Here is a 24,505-nt window from a genome sequence, read left to right on the forward strand (position 1 = left end):
AGCGTCGGCCTGCGGGCTGAAGGGTCCCAGGTTCGATTCCGGTCAAGGGCATGTACCTTGGTTGCGGGCACATCCCCAGTAGGGAGTTGTGCAGGAGGCAGCTGATCGATGTTTCTCTCTCATCGATGTTTCTAACTCTCTATCCATCTCCCTTCCTCTCTGTAAAAAAATCAATAATATGTATTTTTTTTTTTAAATAAAAGAAACCTGCTAGTGGGGAATGCTTCAGTCCCATTCTCTAAAGAAGTGCCAGCCAGACCCTGTCACCCAGGTGGGCCTCCTGAGCTGCCCTGGAGTCTGCGGGGTGATGGGCTCGGCCCCGGCGGCCGACACCTTGTCTGGCCACACTCTGCTCAGGCACTGAGTGGTGTATGCTCTCCCCATGCCCATGGTCCCTCGGGGCTCCTACCTGCCCACCATCCTTGGTAGATATATGTGTATCATTTCAATAAAGAGCCGACTAAAGCCTCCACAATGAGTCATCTCAAAACTAATGAGGATCATAAGTCAAAAGGCATATTACCCCCTCTTGTGTCTTAACCAAGTACTTCCCAAATGAGGGGCTGCTCAGCTCTAAGGGAACTGGGGGGTAATGTGGTGGGGGCGCTCCCCTGGCCCTCCCCTGCCCCAGTCCTTCTCTGCTCTCCCACAGTTTATACGTGTGAGTTCTGAGGGGTGTGATGAAGCTTGCAACACTGGGTCATGCCACATATATGAAAGAGATTGTTCATTCGTTTTTTATTAATTTCAGCCCAAAACTAGCACTACAAGCATCAAATAAATGCCTTTGAACGTGACCTTTATTCCTTAGATTTCCCCTTCATGGTGTTTAGCAGGATTAGTGCCACAACATTCTCACTGCGCTGAGCTCCCTGCCCCAGCCCTGCCCCGCTTGGAAATGTCATTTCCTCGGCAGCCAGAGGGACTTTCAGAAACTCCAATGGCGTCCTCACTGCTCTGCATCCAACCCTCTCAGGGCTCCCCAGGACCCAGAGCAAGTTCCCAGCCCTGACTATACACAACCTGGGAGCTTAAAACAGACACTGATGCTGAAGCTCCGCCCGCACCAAGCAAATCAGGATTTGGGGAGGGGTCCCTGATCAGTTTTAGAAGTTCCTAGGTTATTCAAATACGCAGGGTTTAGAGCCGCTGTTCTTACAGTGGAATGCCTGCCCCCTGATAAATCCGGGAGGAATTAGAATTAGCAAATCACCATCTGGCACACACTGAGATAATAACTGATGCTGGCAAATCATCGGATGCTAAAACCACTGGGTGCAAGGCTATTGGTGAGCAGGATATGCACACAGTCCCCAAGTATCACCCACAGATTGATTATTATTTACAAAGGGGGAAGGATACCTTTCTGTGGGAGAGCTTTGGCTGATCCACCTTAGCCAAGCTATTAAAACCAGCATCACCCACAGTGAAACCAGCTCCCACCACCTGCCTCCCGGGGTGACGCCAAGGTGAGAACACATCAGCACATCACCCAAATCTCAACGGGAATCTAATCTGAAGAATCAGGATTGTGATTCTTCTACACAACAGCTGGCCCAGGAGGTGGAGGCGAGGGAGGTGGTGAGTTCAAGGAGAAGGCCTCACACTGGCACCCGTGACAATGCCAGCCTGGGAATTGGCAGAAGTCTTGGAGATACTGGACCTCACAGATGTGGGTCAGGAGATGCAGGCCAGCATTACTATTTTTTAATTTTTTATTGAATTTATTGGGGGTGACATTGGTTAATAAAATTATAAAGGTTTCAAGTGTACAATTCTATAATACATCATCTGTTCACCGCCCAAAGTCAAGTCTCCTTCCATCACCATTTACCCTCCTCCACCTTCCCCCACCCCCTTTTCCTCGGATAATCACCATACTATAGTCTGTGTCTGCTGGTTTTTGTTTGTGCTTAACCCCTCTACCTTTTTTAGCCAGCTCCTCTACACCACCTCCCCTCTGATAGCTGTCAGTCTGTTGTCTGTTTCTATTTTGTTTATTCATTTATCTTGTTCATTAGATTCCACATATAAGTGAAATTATACGGTATTTGTCTTTCTCTGACTGGCTTATTTCGCTTAGAATAATATTCTCCAGGTCTACCCATGCTGTCACAAAAGGTAAGAGTCCCTTCTTTTTTACAACTGAGTGGTATTCCATTGTGTGAGTGGGGAGGTTGTCCGGTTCCATGTCGGGACCTGCCTGCCCATCTCTTTGACATAAGCAGGGCCTCTGGGACAGCACGAACTCCTAGGCTGCTGGATGGACCCTTTGCCGCTCCTTGCTGCCCTCCTCAGCTGGCCCAGCCAACCCCAGTGCAGGCTGGAGTCAGGCTTCCTCATACTGCTCTGCTGTTCACACACTGATAACACAGCTTTTAGGCTCCTGGAACTGTCAGGAAAGGAGGGGGATTGCAAACATACAGCTAATTATCCATCCATCCATCCATCCATCCATCCATCCATCCATCCATCCACATAACCAACCAACCAGCCATCTGCCCATCCATCCATCCATCCATCCATCCATCCATCCATCCATCCATATATCCAAGAAAAAAATGCAAAGAATTGGGTAAGCTGGTATATGTTTAACCAATGGCGATCTGGGGAGAGAAGCCCTGATTTGTGGCGTTAGCCAATTTCTGTGGTGTAAATATTCCCACCATGATTGAATTCAAGCTACCAAAATGATGCCATCTATGCAGACTTGGGAAAAGATGCACAGTATATGCTTTTAGATAGTATTTCCACCATACAGATACAGATACACTCAGAACATAGATAATTACAAAATGTCGTAAAATGATTAGGAAGTGATGAATTTTGAGTATTTGTTATTTTTGTACTTAGATAATTTATGCAATTGAAAGTTTATATAGTTTTAGCCGAAACCGGTTTGGCTCAGTGGATAGAGCGTCGGCCTGCGGACTCAAAGGTCCCAGGTTCGATTCCGGTCAAGGGCATGTGCCTTGGTTGTGGGCACATCCCCAGTAGGGGGTGTGCAAGAGGCAGCTGATTGATGTTTCTCTCTCATCGATGTTTCTAGCTCTCTATCCCTCTCCCTTCCTCTCTGTAAAAAAAAATCAATAAAAATATATTTTTTTAAAAAAGAAAGTTTATATAGTTTTGAAGGACGATTGCATTTAACAACCAGGTAGCAAAATGCCTGACATCAGCATCCAGTTCCTGCAAGCTGGTAGGAGCCAGCCCAGCAAAGGACATCTGGGCACAGAGGCGAAAGCTGTTCTCCCCTGGGGGCGGCAGTAACAGGTGATCGCAAGTGATGTGACAGCCAAACCTTTTAAATCTATATTGGGGAGACCAGTCTGATGCCGCTAATTTACAGTCGATATTTACACTCTTCCTATGGACCTCAATCAGTCCTGAGACATTAAATACCCTCTATTTGCCAGTGGTGCCTTATGTTGTCAAGGCGTTGCATGAGACGTTTTTATAAAAGTCTAACAGCGCTACAAGCCTATTTTTTAAAAGCCAGCGGTCCCTTCTCTCCCCTTCCTCATATTTCTTCAGAAACAGTCTCTTCCACACCTGTCCTTTCCCTCCAGGGATTACCTCCATATTTCTAAACATTATGCACATCTTGCTAGCCACTGATGCTCCATTTTATATATTCTCTTTCTTAATATAGTAAATAATGATTTCAGATATTTTACAGCCCTTTCCCTCCCTCCTTACATTTGAAGTTTTTAAATCTGTAGTAGCATTTTATTGATATGAATATTATAGTATTACTCACCGATGGGCCAAGTAAATGTGTCTTCTTCAATCAAATGAAAATGACTCACTACAGGAAAAAAGCTATCGTTTTCTTTTACTGTGTGGTTAGATCTTCCTACACCCCCTAAGGCCTGACAATGTAATTTTTTGGTCAAATGTGTCACTAGCTTTATCTGTTCCATTTTCTCCCCGGGCCCCTCTGAGCTCCTGCTCCCAGCGGAATGCTGTTCTCCAGGCTCGCCTCGGGGCCGGCATCCCGGCAGCCTGGGTCTGATCAGACCTCCCTTCCCCCGCGGCCTGGATCCCCTGCAGTGTCCTTTCTTGGTTCACTCCTTCCCTGTGATTTTCCTCCAAAAGCTTCCAGACACAAGAGGCATGGGGCCACATGTTCTGAGATTGTGTGTGTCTGACAAGGTCTCTCTTTTATCCTCACACTTGACTGGACGTAGTTAAGGTTTTCTCTTTACCTCTGTCGTCCTTCAATTTCATGTTGATTGCAGGGATATGGGCCTTGCATTCATCGGACCAGGCACTATGTCCTCCAGTTCTGAGAGCTGAACGTATATTAGTGCTTATCTTTTGTTATGTTTCTTATAGTATCCTTTGGTTACACCCTCCCTGTACTTCCTCTGGTTTCTCTTTCTAGAACTATTGGACCTTTTGAAATGGCCTGATTTTTAAAAACCTTTTCTTTCCTGTTTTCCGCCTTTCTCTTTTTTCCTCTCCTTTCTGGAGCTTTCCCCAAATTTATCACCCAACCCCGGTGTTACATTTTTATTTCAGCTATCATTTGTAATTTCTAAGAACATTTTATGATCTCTGGCTGTCCCTTTTTCATGGCTTTAATTTGTGTTTCGTGGATGCAGTACCATCTCATCTTCCCGGGGGTATTATAATTTATTTTGACAATTTCATCTCTGGGTATTACATCTGCTTCTCTTGGGTGCCTTCTTCTGATTGTTTTGATCTCTGACTTTTGTTGGGGAGTCTTTCCTCACGTATTTGAGGAAACTTGGCTGTAACTTTGTGTCCAAATGCTACCGAAAATCAGAGACTGGTGAGCTTCCCGGTGGGGTGATCAGGTGGTCCGTGGTATTTTCCTTGAGGACCCCCAAATGTCAGTAGTCCCAGGGATTTCTGGGCAGTTCAGCTTCTCCAGAGAATAGCAGGTCCCTCCTCCAAATGCCGGCCCCAGGAAAGAAGCGTGGCTGCGGGTTTGGAGCCCACAGGGAGGAGGCTGGGGCAGGACCACCTCTCGCCTTGCAAATTCGTGCTTAGTCTGTTCTTTTTGGTCAGAGCCTCATCACTGCCCTCCCCACTCTCAGGCCTTCCTGGTTCGTTTTATCCAGAGAATAAAAAGAGTTCCAGGCCCCTGCAGGACTGGGAAAGGGTACTCATTGGTGTGATCTGGTGGGGACTGCTTCTCCTTACACAGATTTTCAAAGTCCCCTCCCTGTTTTCAGTCCCCATTTCCCTGGCCTCCCTCTCCCCTCTCCTATTGAGTGCCCCCACTCCTGCTCCGCACAGGGGTCCTGCAAAGTGGACAGCTCCCTTCCCGCCACCCCCTCTGCCTACAGCCATTTGACTGGGGCTCTCTCCTCTCTGCCGAATCATTTGCCATTCCTCTCTCTTCCTCCCATCTTCACATGCTGTGGTGTGGGTTAGAGACATCTATCTCCTCACTTCATCAGACCCGGAGTTTTACTTTCCATTTTTTTAAAAAATGTTTTATTGATTTCAGAGAGGGAGAGAGAGATGATAGAAACACCAATGATGAGAGAGCATCATTGATCCGCTGCCTCCTGCACGCCCCCTACTGGGGATCGAGCCCACAACCCAGGCATATGCCTTTGACCGGAATCAAACCTGGGACCCTTCAGTACATAGGCCAACACTCTATCCACTGAGCCAAACCGGCTAGGGCTATTTTCCATTTTTGTTCTCTTTCGGTTTGGGGGTGATTTTCAAGAGAAGAAGGGGAGGCAATATGTCCTCACTTAGCCATCTTGAAACCATAAATGTGACTCTCAGATCGATAGCCCAAAACCCACCTCTCCCTTCAACTCCAACAGCATGTTTGAGATCTAGACCTGGCCGTCTAATAGACATCTCTAATTTGTCATCAACAGGACATGATTTATTCCACTTCTCTAAAAACATTGCTTCTCTCCAAGTCTTCTCCATCTTAATAAAGGCACCCACCAAATTACTTGAGCCAAAAACATAGGAGAGAGCCTTGATCTCCTTCTTTTACTCGTCTCCAGCCTCCTCCAGCCCTATCTTCAGCAAGGCCTGGATGCTCTCCCTTTAAAATATATCCTGCTTTGCCCTAGCTGGTTTGGCTCAGTGGATAGAGCATCGGCCCGGGTTCGATTCTGTTCAAGGGAACATGCCCAGGTTTCAGGCTTGATCCTCAGTAGGGAGCATGCAGGAGGCAATGGATCAATGATTCTCTCTCATCATTGATGTTCCTATTTCTCTCTCCCTCTCCCTTCCTCTCTGAAAACAATAAATATATATTTAAAAAATAAAATATACCCTGCTTTTTCACTTCTCGTTGCACCTTAATCAGTCACCAGCCCAAGCCACCATCACCTTTTGCCTAAATCATTATATCACCTCCTACTGGTCTTCCTCCTCACACTCTACACCAACAATGACCAGATCATGTCACTCCCCTGCTTCACATTCTCCACCACACTTAGGATAAGGCCTCAACTCCTTCCTGTGGCGGATGGAACCCTGCATGATGTGGTCCCTCCTCCCACCTCCTCCCTCCCCCTCCCCTTTGTCCTCAGCCACACTGGCCTTCCCACAGTCCTAAGAGTCCAGCCTTTTCCTCTCCTGGTGCCTTTGCTCTTGCTGTTCCCTCTGCCTGAAATCCTCTTCCCCCAGATTTCACACGGCTGCCTCCTTCTCATCGTTCAGTTCCTCGCTCAAAGGTCACCCGCTTAGAGACCTTCCCTGCCATTCATTCTAAAGTAGCCCCTCCCACTCCAGGAACCGCCTACCCAAGGGCTCTCACACACCCCGGCTGCTGTGTAAGAAGATCTTGCTTATTCATTTGTCCACTGCTGCATCTCAGTGCCTAGAACAGTGCTTGGTACACAGTGGGAGCCCAGTTAAGACTTGTTGAATGATGGAATAGTTGCAGCCAGAAGCTCTTTGCTATAGTACCAGTTCTACCATTTGCAAGTTAGGCAAGCTTAAGCCAATAACGTCATCTCTCTGAGCCTCAGTTTACCCTATATGTGCAATGGGAATAATAACCCTTTCCTTTCCTTTCAAGGGGGCGGGGTGCACACGCACTGCTAAGCCGAATTGAGGTGGGGAAAGAAAAGAGAAGACCCTCAGGAGTGCTTGTTTATGAACCGAGAAGTCCTCCAAACGCGTACAGCATCGATCCCGTTTCACTGCTTCCCTTACCCCCGCCCCCACTTACCCCGAGAGGAACTGAAGTGAGAGGAGGACTGAGGAGGGATGAGGATAACTGGGTTTAACACCCTTATTTCAGAGTGGAAGAGCACACCGCCATCTGTACAGCGAGAAGCAGCTGGGGAGCGTGTCTATAGCCGTTAAACACCCCAAACCTGAGGCCCGCAGGGAGTCAGGCAGCCCAGGCGCTGCAAGCTGAACCCAGGGAGGGCGCAGGCCAACGCGGGGTCACAGGTGACCAAGGACTTGGCGGACTGCATGCACTCAAGTGTAGTCAAGAGCTGCGGTATTTACTGGTGACCTTTCCCTTCTCTTTTAAAGAAGAAGGAAGCACGGCAAGCACCCCTGGCACTGGCCAGTGTCTTAGTGGGGTCAGGACAGTCCCTTCTCCATTTGGCTAAGGTCATTACCCTTCTTTTTTTAAATGTCAGCGACAATTTATTTTTTATTTTTACAAAGATGTTGTCTTTTGCTTTCTAATGCTCCTTTTGTCAATCCCCTCCCGCCTCAGGGTTTGGCCCTTGTGTGTGGTTTGAGCTGGGAACGGACCAGCACGGGAACCAAGTCTCTACAGCAGCGTGGCTCCCGTCAGCCACTTCCTGCCTCCTTTCCAGCCAGACCCCGCCCGGTGCCCCTCCCCAAGCCGTCTCCCTCCCTGTGTCCTCCTGCCCGGAGGGCACTCAGGGTGGCCTCTGTAGGACTTCTTACAGGAAACAGAGATTGTCTCACGGAAGGGGGATAACCCTGCACTTGCTTACAGAGGAGTCTCCCTCCCAGCAGGAGGCAGAGCCTCTGGAACCTGAAAACGCTCAGGGACAGAGAGTGAATCTTTTCCAGCGGCATCAGCTGTGGAGACAAGGGCAGCGAATGGGCTCGGAAACCCAGAATCTCAGTCATCAGGGTCAGGCCATCTGAGCTTCTACCTGTTGCTCAGCTTTCATCTCGTGTCCTCTCACAGAGGTTGCACGGTCCCTGCTGGCATACCTCCAGTGGCGTGGAGCTCACTACCTCTCAGCATCTCTTTCCCACTCTACCTGCACTTCAGGATCATCCACCTCAGTCCCACAGGGCAGACAGGACCTTTGAGGGAATCCTCTGGGAATTTTATGGGCAAAACAATTGCAAGTGAGGCAAGCGTAGGGCAATAACTCCACCTCTCGGGTACAGAGAGTAAATCTTTTCAGGTCCCAGGAATTCACTGAGCTTGATGAGAGGACGAACGTGAACACAGGGCAGTCATTAATGGGGACACGGGGAGCATTCCTGCCTCCACCCATTGTCTCCTGATGCGAAGTCCTCCTCTTTGCCCAGTGCTCTCCCGCCCTTCTCCGGTGGCCCTTACGGGGTGCTGTGTGTGTGTGGGGGGGTACCTCTTGGCCTGTCTCCACTCCTCCCTTTTGCTCCCCCAATCCACTGGTACCACTTCTCTATGGAAGGCGCGGGCACGGTTTTCACTTACAATAGTCCCAACAGCATGGTGTACAGTAGGCCTCCCTTTGCTGCAGTTTCACTTTCCAAGGTTTCTGAAAATATTAAATGGAAAGTTCCAGAAATAAACAATTCATAAGCTTTAAATTGTGCACCACTCTGAGTAGGATGATGAAATCTTTCACGGATCTGCCCGGGATGTGAATCATCCCTTTGTCCAGCATATCCATGCTGTACGGACAATACAGTAAGATATTTTGAGAGAGAGAGAGAGAGAGAGAGAGTGAGTGAGAGAGACCACATTCACATAACTTTTATTACTGTATATTGTTCTATTTGTTCTATTTTATTACTGGTTATTATTGTTAACCTCTTACTGTGCCTAATTTGTAAATTAAACTTTATCATAGGTATGTACATACAGGAAAAAAGCATAACATACATAGGGTTCGGTACTATCTGTGGTTTCAGCATCCACCGGGGGTCTTGGGAGGCATCCCCCATGGATAAGGGGACCCCTGTATTCGTGCAGTCGAACCACAAAGATGTCATGAGACCCCCGCGTGCCAGGCGCCGTCAGGTGCTGGGAGCACACGGGGCCAGAGGTCCTGCCTTCACAGCGCACAGACCACAGGCGCCGGATGACGGACGAGGCCGAAGGCCTGCAGTGTTGTCTGCGCAGCAAACCCCTGGCCCCTCCAGCCTCAGCTTTCTGTGGCATCCAGCGAACGGCCTGCAGCCCTGCAGTCAAACTTAGTAAAAGAGCAAGGCCAGTCTGTGTTTGTCTTTCTTGAGAAAGAGTAAAGGTGGTCCCATCCATAACCCCGGCCACACGGTCACCATCTCTTACACTTCCTCCCACCTCCACGTGCCCGCAGGCTCTGGAAGCCTCACTCCGGCTCTCCTGGGAGCAGGCCCTGGCGCTCCTCCCTCCTGGGCCAGGGAAGGCAGGCAGGTGGGGAGCGACCACAGAGACAGCCAGAAAGGATGCCCGGAGGGAGGGTTGTCATGGCTTCAGGCTTAGAGGCAAGGTTGGTTCTCCTGAAAGGTGGCGCAGGATGAGGTGGACCCAAGTTTGCCAGGAAGCTGCCTGCCCATGGCTGTGAGCAAGGACTCACATGTTTCAAAGCGTGTTCCTTAGCCTTGGGAGGTTATTGGCATTTCTGCCACTTTCCGGCTCGGACTGCTGCTCGAACAGATTGCTACGCCGCTGACAGCATGCCCTGCGAGCACGGACATTCTGCAGAAACTCGGTTATGGCCTTGCGCCTTGTGTAAAGGCGTTCTGTGCTCTGGAGAGTGCCAGGCCCTGGCTGGATGACAGTCAGAGGGCTGGCGGCCTGGGTGAGAGAGAGGAGGCCTTCCTGAGAGAGGGCAGGCTGCCCTAATGGGGAAACGTGGGGTTCTACCCTTGGGGCAGCTCGGGTGTGGGGCCAGATGGCTAGGACACGCCCCTGGGCAGGGCTGGGGCTGGTGGCAGAGCTTCCGTGGAGGAAGCTGGGAGCACCCGCCTGACAGCGCCTGTGGCACCGGGGCGGGCGGCAGTGCGTGGGAGCAAGGGTGTGTCTAGGGCCTTGGAAGTCCTTTCCTGTGAGTTATCTTTCCCACTATCACAGCCGTCCCAGGGCGGCAAGGCCAGGGACCAGAACTCTCCCATTTTCATAGAACTGGGCCAAGGTCATACAGTGAGGTCAGGACCAGAACCCAGGGCCCAGCCTCTTTCCAAGGCAACGTGATTCCACACACAGGGCAGCTCTAACTCTGCCCACACGTTCTGGAGGACTCCATAATGATCCTAGGACCACATGTGTGTCAATGCACAGACACGTGTGAACCTGAGCACAGTCATGCAGAGAAAGTGAGGGCTCATGCCGGTGAAAGTGGGGAGAGGGCGACCGCCCGCCCTGAGAAGCAACTGGCACCACTTAGGTAGAAATGCAGGCATCGGAATGTCTTACACCCAGCAGTTTAATTCCTGGATTAACAACACAAGGAATTTCTGAGCAGGTCCACAGGGACCCAGGGCAAGGCTGTCCATGGCAGGGTCACTTGGAGGGGAGGGGGTAGGGTGATTAGGTGGGTGGCAGGTTATGTGTGTTTCCATCAGGGTGGGTGAGGGCAGGCAGACTGTGGCAGGAGCACACCACAGAGTAAGGGCAGCAGCAACAATCACGGGGAGGGACCTTAGCAACACAGCGCTGAATGAAAGAACATGAGAAACTCTAAGAGTTACCCCAACTAAAACACATACAAACACAATCCCATTTTGAAAGAACACAGAAAGTTAACAAGCAAGCAGATTAGAATGACTGTGCATTGGGGGATGGGAGTGGAATATGGTGGTGAATGGGAATCTATCTATATAAAACCCTAATATGCAAATCGACTAAACGGCCAAACCACTGGTGGAACGACTGGTCACTATGACGCACACTGACCACCAGGGAGCAGATACTCAACGCAGGAGCTGCCCCCAGCCTGCAGGCCCCCACTGGCAGCAGTGGGCAGGGCTGGTGAGTAGGCGGCGCCAGGCCAGCCAAGGCGGGTGCAAGCAGGGACCCCCAATCGCCCCACCAGTTACCCCACAGATGGGCCCTGTTCACTGGCCAGGCCTAGGGACCCTACCCGTGCACGCATTTCGTGCACCAGGCCTCTAGTGAATAAATAAAATGCGAGAGGGGCCTAATGTGGAGCAGGGGTGGGTAGGTCATGGATTGAGGAGGAGGAGGTACTCAACCCTCTATGCCTGAGGTTAAAAATAATGGTGAGCAGGAAGGGGAGAGAAAAGGTGGGAGGGAAGTGTTGGGGCCTCTGGCTTCACCCACATCCCATATCAAACAGCAGACTAGCGTGAGCACCCAGGGAACACCGCTCCCCTCGCCTGAAAGGTGTCAGGCCTGAGCAAGAGCTGGGGGCCATGCCGAGGGGACACTGCAAGGTCTCCGTCCTCCAGGGGCTCACAACCCAGGTAGATGGCGAGGTCCATGTGCCGATAACCACACAGCAGGGCAGCCTACACGCAGTTGCCTGGGCTCAGGGAGATGCCACCAACAGCTGAATGCGCCCAAATGGCTGTCATTTATTACTTTAAAAGAATGTTTTAAACAAACTCCTAGACACAGGCAGCAGTATGGTGGTTACCAGAGGGGAAGGGATGGGGGCGAGGGGTGGGGGATGAAGAGAGTAAAGGGGGTCAGATATGTGGTGATGGAAGGAGACTAGACTTTGGGTGGTGAGCACACAACAGAGTATACGGTGATGTATTAGAGAATGTACACTTTAAACTTACATAATGTTATTAACCTATGTTACCCCATTAAATTCCCATGCCCTTACATGCCCTTACACTGTTTTCTGGGAAGTTTCCAACACTCCTTTGAGGGAGTCCTTATTAATGTCTACAAATGGGGCAAGAGGTGACCCTGCTTGACCAAGGTTGTCCAAGTAGTGAGGACAGAAGGTGAACTCAAAGCCAGGCCTCTGTCTTAGGTGCGAGGGTCTCTCTACCACACCACCTTGCCTTCTCAGGAAACTCTGCTGGTCCTGCCATATTCAGCCCAGTCTCTGGGCCTCCCCTGCTGAGGTCAGCCAGGAGGCCAAGGGGTGTTAGAATGAGCAGAAGTTTGGCCTTTCATTTAAGCAGATGCTGAGTCACAGCTGCACTTGCTCCCTTGACCCACAAACGCCTGGCACGCTGGGCTGGGGGCCCGCTGAGCCAGCACGCCACTCCTGGCTTGATGAGATGCTACTGCAGGGGATGCTGTGGTTTGGTTTTGACACATATTCAAGAATGAATCCCATCCACACGCCATGAGCTCTCCAAAGGCCATCATTATTTGTATACACACAAAAGACGATGGTCTCAGAAGTGAGAGCAGAGTCTGGAAATGCTATTATAGGTCACTTGTACTTAGAGAATGGGGCCATCCATAGGGAAGGCTGGAAACCCAGAGCCTACTTAGCCGGGATTATGTTTTCTCATGGGTGGTGGTAACCATGCCAACCGCGAGCTGTAAAGTGGCCAGGCTGATACTTACCTGTAATTGGAGGGAAGGTGGGTAACTAAAATTTTATGTATTTTTTATTAAAGCAATTAATATTCACTCTAGGAAATATAGAAGTACTGGTAAATACAGATGAAGATAAAAAGCACCTTAATCCCACTCCCCAGAAATGTTCTCTCTTCTGGCTGCTACAGGCCTATGCTCTACAGTGACGTTTTTATGAGGCAAATTAAACACAGCACAGTGAATACGGGTGTGCTGCCCTGCCTGTAACAGGATCCGATCAGGAACCAGCCTGCCGGGATCTGCCGGAAGGCTGCGCGTGAAAGCACGGGCGCACACGGTGGCTTTGCTGGTCGGAATGGGTTTCCTGTGGGGTTACTGTGTTGCTTACCGTGAAGTTGTAAGGTCAAGCCCACTGGCGACAGAGGAGGGGACATCTCCTGAGTTGGTGATGTCAAAAATAAATACGGAGAATTTATTTGGCTTTTGCCCACTTAGATCAACTAGCCCATTGTTTTTCCCTTGCAATAAAAGACACTCGGAGCTATAGAAACACTTTAATTATTTAAATTATTTCAGGGAAAATACCTTTGTTATTGTGAGTCTAATGCTCTAGCATTTTATCCACTTTTTTTTCCCCACTGAAATAATTGGGGTTTTTAAAAAATATGGTATTTGAAACACGTGGTTTTTTAAGAGTTTAACTAATAAAGCAAAGCAGAATAGGCTCTCTTTTTATATATACACACATACACACATGTGATTTTTAAAATAAAATTAGGAACATACTATACATATCATCTATATTTTCTATTCTTTACTTAATAGCATATTGTAAACATTTTCCAGTACATTTAAATGCTCTTTAAAAATATGCTTTTTAATGCCTAAGCATTATATGGATGTAACATACATTATTTATCTCCTCCCTAGTCAACATTTTAAGTTGGTCCCAATTTTTTCTATTACAGAAAAAAGCTGTGACAATGACTCTCTGTCCACATTGCTCATTATTTTCTTACAGTAAATTTAGAATTTTAATTACCTTCATGAGGTACTCATGAGTATTATTGATGGTGTATATAAATCCCCAATGCAATGCTTGGTACACAGCAGGCATTCAATGACTGAAAGCTATAAATAGGAAGCCACGTACCTAAGGGAACAGACCGATTCTGTCGGAGCTGAGTTAGGAGAGAAATGTGCTCCATTTCGTCAGGGGATGATGTCAAGGGATAGTTTGGGGGAAGGAGAATGAGAAAGGATGCAGTTGTTTTTGCTCCCAGGAGCAGAAGGGCCTGCCAACACCCAGAATAAAATGATTCTCGATGTAACACTACCGCCCTCCCGCCCGCTCCGACATGCTCTCCCTTAGCCCTCAGGGACCTCTCACTCAGCTCAGTCCTGCGGAGAGGGAGTCTGAGCCACACTGATTACTCTCGATTTCGATACAGGACCTTCGTGTAACGGAAAACGGTGAGCACAGCACCAACAACATAAATCACTGGGTTCCTGGAGATTATTTATTAGCTATTCTCACTCATGATGAAAGGACATAAAAAAGTAAATGAAAAACAAGATGAAAATCCAGCAACATTTCTTCCCCAAGGACTTCAGCTGGACGCTACGCAATGGACCCCGAGGAGCTTCCTGTGTGCAGCTCGAACTCACTAAAAGAAGGACTTTAAAAACAGCCTGAATCCTTCGAAGGTGCAGTGAGAAAGTCCGGGGGAGGATTTTTTAAACAGAGACTGGAATGCTTACAGGCCTCAGAGCACCAGCCCGTCTGAGCCACATGGTCACACGCGAGCACGGCTGGGCTCCTGGTTGGAATGAGTCTTCCCGGCCCAGACCACCCCACTGCATGCCCTTGGGGGTGGCCGACCTCCGTTCTTTGATGCCAGATTTGATTTCTGAGCACAGTCTCGTCCCCTGGAGCTGATACAGCGGTCTGTGACGCAGCTGGGAGGAGAGAGCTGTGAAGGCTGTGTAACGAGACCAGCTTTGGGATGTGGGCCGCCGCTGGCACTGAAGGCCCTCCCCAAAGAGGTGGCGGTCTTTACACCTGCCGCAGGCAACGTGAGCATCCCGGGCGTGAGCGCAGCCTCCGGGGGGCACACGTGGGAGGTCGCCTTCGTGTGAATGCTTAAAATCCGGGCCAGCTCTGGCTCACTGGCTCAGAGCTCCCTGGGAGCTGCAGAAGTTCTGTTTGTTCTTTCTCGCAAAATGGAAGCCTGTCAATTTAAAATCAATTTATATTTTGTCCAAGGAAGACCTGTTCTTAAAAGGATTTCCATTCTCTAGGGGCTGAAGGCAAAGGGCACGGTTTTCTTCCCTTCCTTCTCTTCAAACACCGGCTTCCTAGCGCCCGGGAAGATGTCTGCGTGCTTGCCTCCCCTGATGCCTGTCCCCGGAGGGAAAAGTCCCCAAGCACCGTCGCTGGGTGGCCTCAGGACAGTGGCCCACGGGTGGGAGAGCCGCAGCACCTGCCCACAGAGGACCTCCCCGCAGTGTCTCTCAAGGGGGTTCATTCACCACCTGGGGGCCTGTTCCAGAGGTGCTGCTTCCTCCCCTCCCCCCAGATCCGGAGAGCATGGCGGGGAGATGTACCTAGACCTCCGGGATAGGGGTGTTGCAGTTCCCGTGGTAGATCCTGACGTGGCCCTCGCACCGGAAGTAGGCCTCGAAGACGTCACTGTAGCCGTGGTCCCTCCACCAGGTGCAGAGCTGCCGGTTCCAGGTGCAGTCCAGCACGTGGAAGAGCTCGGGGTGCTCCATGCCGATCATGGTGAAGAAGTCCTGGTCCCCGAGGTGGCCTCGGAAGTGGTACTTGTCGGCCAGCTGCTGCACCTGCGCCGGCTCCAGCAGGCGGCTGTAGAGCGGGGACTGGCGCATGGCCTCCAGGTTCAGCAGCATCACCCCGCTGTTGAAGCCAGGGAGCCCCTCGGGCGGCGGGCCCCCAACCCGGGTCTTGGGGTTCTCATGGCGGAACTGCCAGAATGTGTGCCTGGGAAGGGGAAAGAGAACAGACTTAGCCCGGTTTGTGGGGGTGAAGCAGTTTGCCAGCACTGCTCCCCTGGGTCTGCACCACCACCCTGGCGGGAGATAGGGTTTCAGCCCAGTTCTCCAGCGATGAAAACAGAGGCCCTCTGAGGTTCCGAATCTGTACCCTGTCACGGGCAAGTGGCCGAGCTGGGACCTGGACCCAGTCTCTTGACGCCAAGCCTCAGGTCTTCCCACCATCCTCCACTTCCACAGGATGCATCTCCGCTGCTCACACTCACATCTGCATCGACGCGGGACGCAGCAGCACTGCACCCGATGGGCCTGTCCCTCCTCACCGCACCCTGTGCGTCCGGTGCTCTGCCAGACGACAGGCACTTCACAGCTGGGAAACGGAGGCACAGGGAGGCTCGGTAACTTGCCCAAAGTCACACAATTAGTAAGCAGCAAAAGCAGGGGCTAGCCCGGCTGGTGTGGCTCAATGGCTGAGCATCGACCCATGAACCAGGAGGTCATGGTTCGATTCCTGGTCAGGGCACTTGCCCAGGTTGTGGGCTCTATCCCCAGTAGGGGGCGTGCAGGGGGGAAGCTGATCAATGATTCTCTCTCATCATCGATATTTCTATTCATCTCTCCCTCTCCCTTCCTCTCTCTGAAATCAATAAAAAAAAATATTTTTTTTATAAAGTAGGGGCTGAACCCAGGCATCTGGCTCCAGAGTCCACTTATTACGATAGTAACAATGCAGGTGGAACTTTGTACCCTCTTGTCTTTGTCTGTGATCTTGAAAAGGAGAGGAGAGAGAAGGAAGGGGAGACGATTCTGAGTGCTGATCTGGTAAAGATGTAGGAAGCTACGCACAGCCTGAAACAAAATCATTTCTGCTCTAGAACCAGCCTCATTCTTTAGGGCCCCAAGCCTGACAATTCTATCAGGTTGGGCGAGGGGTGGAGGCTTGAAGCGGCTCAGGACTCCTACCCATGTTTTAGGCGAAAGTCAGCCTTGACTTTAGAGGGACTGTCACCTCAATTTCAATTTCCCTCTAGGCAGGTTTAGAAATCCAGCCTAGACCCACAGTTCAGGGGAGGTTAGAGCCAGGAGACCCTGCTAGCTCCTCTAGCCAAAGGCTTCCATCTGGAGAAGCGAGGGCAGACTCAGGGGTGACACGGTCAGACCACTGGCTATTCTGTTCTCCTACCTCCCCAATCTCAAGTCCCTGTGCGCTGCGAGGGTGGGCAGCGGGAGGGGCGAGTCCAGGCTCCACATCCCGGACGTGCGGTCTCAGCAGAGGGGTCAGTGGTTTGGAGGAAGGACGGAGGGCCCTTTGACGTGGGCAAGGGGCAGGAACGGGGCAGGGGAGTGCTCAGCATCACACTACACCTCACCTGTTTTTACTTCCCTAGAGAATCCTTAGGGTGGGGAAGGCATCCTGCCAAAACCCCTTGCCTCCCCTTTCTCTGCTCCCCGCCTGGAAATGCCACCCGCTGGCCTCTCATAGCGAGTTTCCCCGACCAGTCACAGGGTAGGATCTGTGTGGTGAAGCCTATGGCGCAGTGGAAGGAAAACCAGAGACCTGGCCCCGGTGGGCCAGAGCGGGCCGTTTTCTTGTTCTAACACTTTTTTCCGGGTCTGGGAATGGAGAGACCTTCCTTGAGGTCTCGCATATCACAAAGGGCGCCGGGAGTTGGATCCTGGTGAGGAAAAAAGCATTCCCTTCGGACATTCTTACACGCAGAACACACAGGTTCATTGTTTGAGCTTCTCCATAATGGACTATGAGTGGAACCGCGCTCTGGCGCCTGCCTGGTGATAAAAACCTTGGCAAAAACAAGCTTCCCAAGCCAACTGAGCGGCGGGAGCCTTTCTAGGCGCTGAAGCCTGCACAGATGGGATCGTAGAGGGCCTGCCATCCAGCTCGGCAACTGTTTGCTCATCTTACCATATTTCTTCCAAATGGAACGTGTCAGCTCCAGGTTGCAAAACAGCTAAAATTCTACCAAACAGACGTGGGCCACCACAGCAGAGGAGGAACCCTCCAACCAGGGGCTGGATCACGCCAGGGGGTGAGGACAGAAGCGTTCACAGGAGGAGGGTTGCAAGGACAGTGGCGGCAGAGCGGTGCCTGCGGAACCCCTGGACACCTCACAAGCCACTGAGCCCAGGTTTCATCTCCTTCCTTCCCAGAGAACCAGTGGGATGAGGTGTGGGGCGCGTCAGCACGCCCCGGGTCTGTGAGGTCTCCCAGGACCACCTCGCACAGCGCCCGGACGGCAGGGCTTCAGGAACAAAACCGTGACGGACAAGGAATGAGGAAAGGTCGGTGCGGCTCAGGCTGCGCAGCCTTCCATGTGGCTGGAACCGGGGCAGGGAGCCGCCAGGACACAGAGCAGCAGCTGCAGAGACCTGCAGGTTCACGGGCACGCAGCCCCCCACTGCTGGTCCATCTGGGTAGAGAGAGGCAGGGAGCCCCCAGAGGGTGCTCAGCTGGTTCAGAAGGGTTTTTACTCCTGAGCAAGCTGGGGTGCAGGGAGGCCACCGCATCCCCGGGCACCTTACCAACCTCAGCAGGGAAGCTCCCCCCATCTTCCCTGCCCACTCAAGAGTGACCTGACACTGAACTTAATGGGCCCAGGAGAGGGGGCCCGAGGCAGAGAGAGGGGACCATAGCCAGGTGCCTCCTAGGGAACAGAATGCCTGGCACGGCCCCTCGATCAGGACCAAGAGGCATTTTATAACAAAAGCCAGAGGGAACCAGGGCTGGGGCATCGGCACGTTATGATTTGTAAGGCGAAGCAAAGAAGGGACAGGAAATTAGAAATGCAAGCTGCTCGGGGCATCTGCTGAAGCAGAAACACCGCCTGAAGATAAACCGATGAGTCTCTAAGCACAGGATTATGTCCAGGCTGCCCTTGTTCAAAGCATTCCTGCTACCCCAAAATGAACCCACAAAAACAGCAGCTACTTGGAGAAATGGTGGGGTTCTCTGGCCGCCATGTCAGCTGGTTCTTGTGGAGGAACTGCGACAGCCTTGAGGCAGAGAGAATGACACAGGGACGAGGAGGGATGGGACCACGAGGGATGGGACCACAATCTTCTCACCTGCCGCAGCAAAGCCAGGGTTGCAAAGCCCTCTTATTGCCTCTACCCCAGCTCTGCTCCTGCAGCACAGCAACCTCACTGCCAGCATGCGAACGGGGAGGACAGAGGTGCTCAGTGGGTTGGGACAGGGCCCGACTCGGGGAGGGACAGTGCATCAGGGCAGGGCCCGACTCGGGGAGGGACAGGGGAGCTCAGGAAACCCTCAGTGGGTTGGGACAGGGCCCGACTCGGGGAGGGACAGTGCATCAGGGGCAGGGCCCGACTCGGGGAGGGACAGTGCATCAGGGGCAGGGCCCGACTCGGGGAGGGACAGTGCATCGGGGGCAGGGCCCGACTCGGGGAGGGACAGTGCATCAGGGGCAGGGCCCGACTCGGGGAGGGACAGTGCATCAGGGGCAGGGCCCGACTCGGGGAGGGACAGTGCATCAGGGCAGGGCCCGACTCGGGGAGGGACAGTGCATCAGGGGCAGGGCCCCAACTTGAACCCAGGGCTCCTGACCTCCAGGTCTCTTTCATCTTTCCCTCAGATTCCACAAGCTCATGTTCCAAGGAGCAGTGCTTAGACTTCAATCCTTTCTCTGGATTTCGCTGGCACACCTCAAGGCCAGGGCACTGGGGTCCAAGCCATCAGATGATGCCACTGCCACTGACGTTCCACAGCCTCGGGGCTCAGACCCGAGAACCACTCTGAGGCGGGTCAAAGGGTGCCCAGACCTTTGTCTTCCTCACAGGGCCTGGAGCTACCGTACATACTCACAGGGCACTGCTGTGACATGCCGAGGCTGCAGGAGACCTCTGTATGAATGCAGTACCTGGTTCTGAGTCCTGGAGCTTCCAGAAGCTTCTCTGATCAGCCTCCCACACCCACAACCCAGTCATGTTGCCCTGCCTCCTCATCTGGACCTGGGCCTGTGCAGGTCTGTTCCACCCCCCTGGCCACCTGCAGACCACACTAGAGGGGGAAGGTTTTCTTTCCCTTTAGAAATAACTTCAACTGTGAACAAGCCCCCGCCCCCTTGTAAACACTAAGTCTGCCCAGAAGTCAATGAGGCCTACTGGGAAAATACACATGAAAAATCTTCAAGCCCATCTTTCAGTTATAAGGGTGAATTTTCTAAATGTTTTACATCAAGTATGTCCTAATTAATAATCGTCAAAAATAGGGATGCCCATCCTCACCATTCCTGTTCGACATAGTACTGGAAATGCTAGCCATAGCGATCAGAAAAGAATAAGAAATAAAAGGTATCCAAATTGGAAAAGAAGAAGTAAAACTGTTTTTATTTGCAGGTGACATGAAACTATACAAAGAAAACACCACCCCAGGTACTGGGAGGGGATGGGGACATCTGGGTGATGGGGCTGGTGTCAGAGCAATGGCACTGGGGCACAGTCCTGCTGGGGCTGAGGCTGAAGTGCTGAGGGATGGACGCTGGCACTTCAGGTCTCTGGGGAACCGCTGCCCCATGGTACCACACTGGGAAGGGCACGGACCGCCTGAGTGGTGGGCCAGCGCAAAGCTTTAAAATGTCCAAGAGTCACAACTGACCCTTATTGGGATCTCTTGCTCGCAAGGCCTGAAGCAGACTTAGGTCTCAAGCTCTGCTGGTCAGAGAGGAATTTTTACCATTTGCAACAGCAGGAGAACTGCTCCCCAAGTCACAGAGTGTTAATGGTGGGACCAAGAGAAGTCCCTCATGGAACCACAGCTTCCTAGAGCTTGGAGACGCTTAGATTCGCACTGGCCGACCAGCAGAGGTGCCCAGAAGGCCACACTGCTGTCTCCCCGCTCCTAGGAAGACCTGCTGGAACACCGGTGAGCACGCCGAGCTGAGAGAAGAAATCACTCCGCGGTAACCAAATATTCAATGAAGTACCTACTGGACCCAACTGATTTGAAGGCGAGAAGAACATGCCCCCAGAAACGGGTGGTGCAGGGAGGAGATGAGACCCCGATGCTGATCCACCACCAGTGGCCGTAGCGAGACGAAGAGGGTCTGCATCTGGAACCCGCAGGGGGCCTCTCAGGGCCTTGGCATGCTCAGCACAGCATGGGGATGGAGACGAGACACCCCTGCTGGAACAGGGCGGTGGGCCTGCAGATCCAGCCGGAGGTCCGTGTGGCTCCTCCGGTTCTCATAGCAGCTGTGATGAAACTCCAGGAGCAAATGCACAAGCCCTGCCCAGCGCCATGCCCATGAGGAGTGGCCCCGACGGTCACCGTGGATGCTCAGCTACAGAAGGCCAAACACCCCACCCTGCCCAGGCTGCTCTCAGGGTGTGGTGGTGCCTCGGAGACCAGCCCTCGTCCAACCAGCCAGCTTGTGAGGTTTCTGTTTCGACATCGTTTCCTGCTTCAGGGAGTCCAGTACAGTGAAGGTGACCCACATTGTTTGTCTCATCCCCAACGCCACACAGCTATGACCATCCATCTCCGTGGGCCTCTGTAAAGCCTGGTACAGCCCTGGTCACGGAGGACTGGCCATCCCTATGGGCGAGGCCTCTGACCTGCCATGGCATGGCCTGGCCAATTCTGAAGCCCGATGGCTCACCAACTGCCCCCAGTCCCTGTTTTCTCCACTGCCCCCTGGAAGGACTGTTGATGAGCCTGACCATGCATGGCACAGCCAGAACCAGGAGGCTGCACCCACGCCCTCTGGAGGGGTGTGGCACCCTTCTCTAAAGCATCATCCTCTTCTCACGCACCCAGGGAGCAGGCGTGTCACCCAGCCTGCTGTTCCCCAAGCCCAGCCTGCCCGGACACCTTGGCCACGTGGGCTTCCTCCCACACCGGCTGCCCCAGCGCTGTGAATGCTGTTGGGCAGGCCTGGGAGTTCGCCATCACTCAATCCCACAACCACCAGCTCTGGGGCGCTGTGTGCCTGACCGGGTGTGGGCCCCAGAGGGCCTCATGGGGAGGCACTGGGGACGAACAGAGGACAGGATGATGGAGGAAGAAGCACTGAGAGGTTCGTCCAGGCAGATGGAGCTCAGAGGGGCTCACACCAGGGATGGCGGAGCCATGGCAAGGCTGGAGGGAGAAGAGGAATGACACGTTCAGTCTTGAACAGGTGCCGGCGAGAAGAACAGCAACGTGGAAAAGCCCAGCAGGTGGCCGGATACAGGCATGGAGGGCACAGTGGGCACAACAGAATTCTGGAGAGTTCCGATATTTAGGGGATGCTAGGAGAGTAGCCGGGAAAGATGCAGGACCTTAGAACCTCCTGTCCCCCACAGTGACAGCCTGTGTGGCCAGGACAGACTCAGGTTCTGCTGTGGGAACCCCGAGGAGCCGCACGCACCCTCCGCTGGACCTGCAGGCCCACTGTGCCCTCTCCAGCCTCTGGTCCCCCACTCCTGTGACCCAGTGTTCCCCTTACCCCCTTACTCACTTCCAGTCCAGTGGATCCCCACACTTTCTCCCCCCAGATGTTGCCCTCCAAGCCCTCTTACTGATACCAACTGTCCATCCTCTGCCTCTCATTTGACAACCCAGACAGTACTGAGTACTTTGGCCCCTCCCTTCACCAAGTGGAGACCATCCTGTCCCACTCCCCTGGCCCCCAGGGACACACACACACACCTCTGGGCTGTCCCCACCATCCCCCATAGCATCATCATCAGTCTGGATGTCTCCTTGACTGCTTGTTCGTCACCTCTGCCCACCACGCATACCCTCTTCCTCTCTGCTCCATCCCTAGGGGCACCCTCAATAATTTCAATGACCCCAATGAGGGCCTCACCTTGGCCTCAGGGTTCTTCAAATTCCATTGGAGCTACCCACTCAGTGCGCGCACCCCCCTTCCCCCCCCCCCCCCCCCCCCCCCGCGCCGCCGTGAACCTTGCCACCAAGAGGCACTCTTTCAGTGTCAGGGAACTGAGACGGAGACCCTCTGACCACAATGCCCTGCCCTCATCCACTGTCAGCCCCTTGGGGACCTCTGGGGCCCCTCTTGCTGGTTGCGAGCATCAGTATCTCCTGGATTCTCCTGGCTCCTGGGCTGTCCCACCCTAGCACCTCACCGCACAGGAGATTAGGGCAACGCTGAACGCTGCAGAGGGTGAGAACTTGGAAATGCTGCAGGAGGCCATGAGACCTTTGAGAACATGAATGATGGAGACTGAGAGGGGGGGCACTTAGCACTGGGTCGCCATGCACAGGAGGGAGCAGAGACAAGAAAGGCAGGCAGGTGGTACCTCACAGCCAAGAGTGGGCAGGGGGATGGCTAAGCACATCTATACGCCAAGGGAAAGGAAGGTGAGTGCCAGAGGAGGAGAGACTGAAGAGAGAAGAAATGTAGGGTGAACAGCAGGGTGGAACCGTGGAGGAATTAGAATCACTATAATGGCTAATATATAGTGAGTACTTACTATGTGCTAGGCCCTTAATGTAGCAACTCATTTAAAGTTTGTTACAACCAAACGAGGGGAGTACCATTCTCTCTAGGTTATAGGTGAGGATAGGGTGGTAGTGAGATATAAAACAAGGTCCCAGGAGCCAGGCAAAGAGTTTGCCAAGACAAGGGGAGTCCTGGGACACATCTGAGACTGGAGGATGGACAGAGAGGTTCTAGGTGGGAGTTAGGAATATTGGAAAAGCTCATTTTGGGTGAACTTGAAATCTCAGGAAAGTAAGAGGTAAAGTCATCTATGGAGATAGAGGAGCTGGGGTACAAATAAGGCTGAGAAAGAGAAATAACGTACAACGGCCCTGGGAAGCACAACAGGGAATCAATAAACAATGAGTGAAAGGATTTGCCCAAGAATCAAGGGCGTGAGTGGAGTCAGGGTACCCAGGTATTGCGAACAGGAATGTGTCTTCTTCATCTTTATGTTTTCAGGGCCTGGCATGGACGTTTGATTCACAGCGGGCCTTTGAGAACTGGTACTTTTCAAATGGATGAATGAATGGGTGGATTAAGAATGAATGAAGGAAGGAATAAGAGACTGTCAAATCAGAGGGCAGCCATTTGAAAGAGGCCACTGTGGGATGAAGGTGGTGAAACAAGCAAACGAGGGGAGTACCATTACCTCTAGGTTATAGAGAGGCAGTTGGGGGAGTTTGTGCCCTGGGCCCTGTGAGCTGGAGCCAACAGGTCTGTACTGGAGGGAACCAAGGTGAGGGCAGAGAAGGCAAGGCAGGAAAGTTGGCCCCACCCGCCCGTCCGTGATGAGATGCACATCCGTGATGAGCTGCCTGTGACAAAGGTTAGCGATGAAGGGCCCAGATGATCACCTGATCCAGGGGTGCCTGCAGCCCTCCTGACATGCCCTTCCCAACACTGGCCCTGGAAGACACCCTGGCTTCCAAGCACAGGGGCCTGTACATCACATGGAGAGCAGCTCAATGTGGTGGTAGCCCCAGGACCTCACCAAGAGACCACAGGGCCTTTAGCCAGAGGGCTGGGCCGGTGAGGAACCACATGCAGTCGGCCTGGACTCCTAGGCCAAGCCTCAGCTCAGCTCCACAATCCTGACCTTTCCCTGAACTGAGGCTGAGGGAGGGACTTTCATCAGGCTGACCACAAAGCCAGAAAGAGTCACCTTCAGAATTGGCTCGCTGCCCCCAATGGCCCCTTGGCACTGGGGCACAGAGGAGAGAGTGCCCAGGACACATGCCGGGTGCTTTCCGGGACAGTGAGCAGAGCACAGGCATGTGCGTAGGGTCATGGGGAGGGGTATGTGTGGAATTTAACCTTGTGTCCGGAATCAAGCTCAATCAATCCAGCCCAGTGCCCTTCACCCTCACAAAAGGGTGTGTTCCGGCCCAGGAGTGGGACCTTGGAGAGACTA

At 52.5% G+C, this 24,505-nt stretch overlaps 1 protein-coding gene across 3 annotated transcripts in view; it reads right to left on the bottom strand.

The window, feature by feature from the left end:
* The window catches only part of XXYLT1 (xyloside xylosyltransferase 1), a 193,499-nt gene that overhangs the window by 18,626 nt on the left and 150,368 nt on the right, over positions 1 to 24,505 (bottom strand). Inside the window, exons 4-5 of one of the 3 annotated variants that reach the window (XM_054713845.1) lie at positions 15,221 to 15,617; positions 9,305 to 9,356 (exon numbers count right to left, since the gene is read on the bottom strand). In XM_054713845.1, coding sequence (XP_054569820.1) covers positions 15,221 to 15,617 — 397 coding nt within the window. In that variant the 3' untranslated portion in view covers positions 9,305 to 9,356. Of the gene's footprint in view, positions 1 to 9,304; positions 9,357 to 14,119; positions 14,845 to 15,220; positions 15,618 to 24,505 lie in introns of those variants that run through there. The other 2 variants (XM_008151637.3, XM_054713844.1) reach the window with 2 other exon arrangements.

The sequence above is a fragment of the Eptesicus fuscus genome, chromosome 3, assembly GCF_027574615.1.
Source record: "Eptesicus fuscus isolate TK198812 chromosome 3, DD_ASM_mEF_20220401, whole genome shotgun sequence".
NCBI classification, from domain to species: Eukaryota; Metazoa; Chordata; class Mammalia; order Chiroptera; family Vespertilionidae; genus Eptesicus; species Eptesicus fuscus.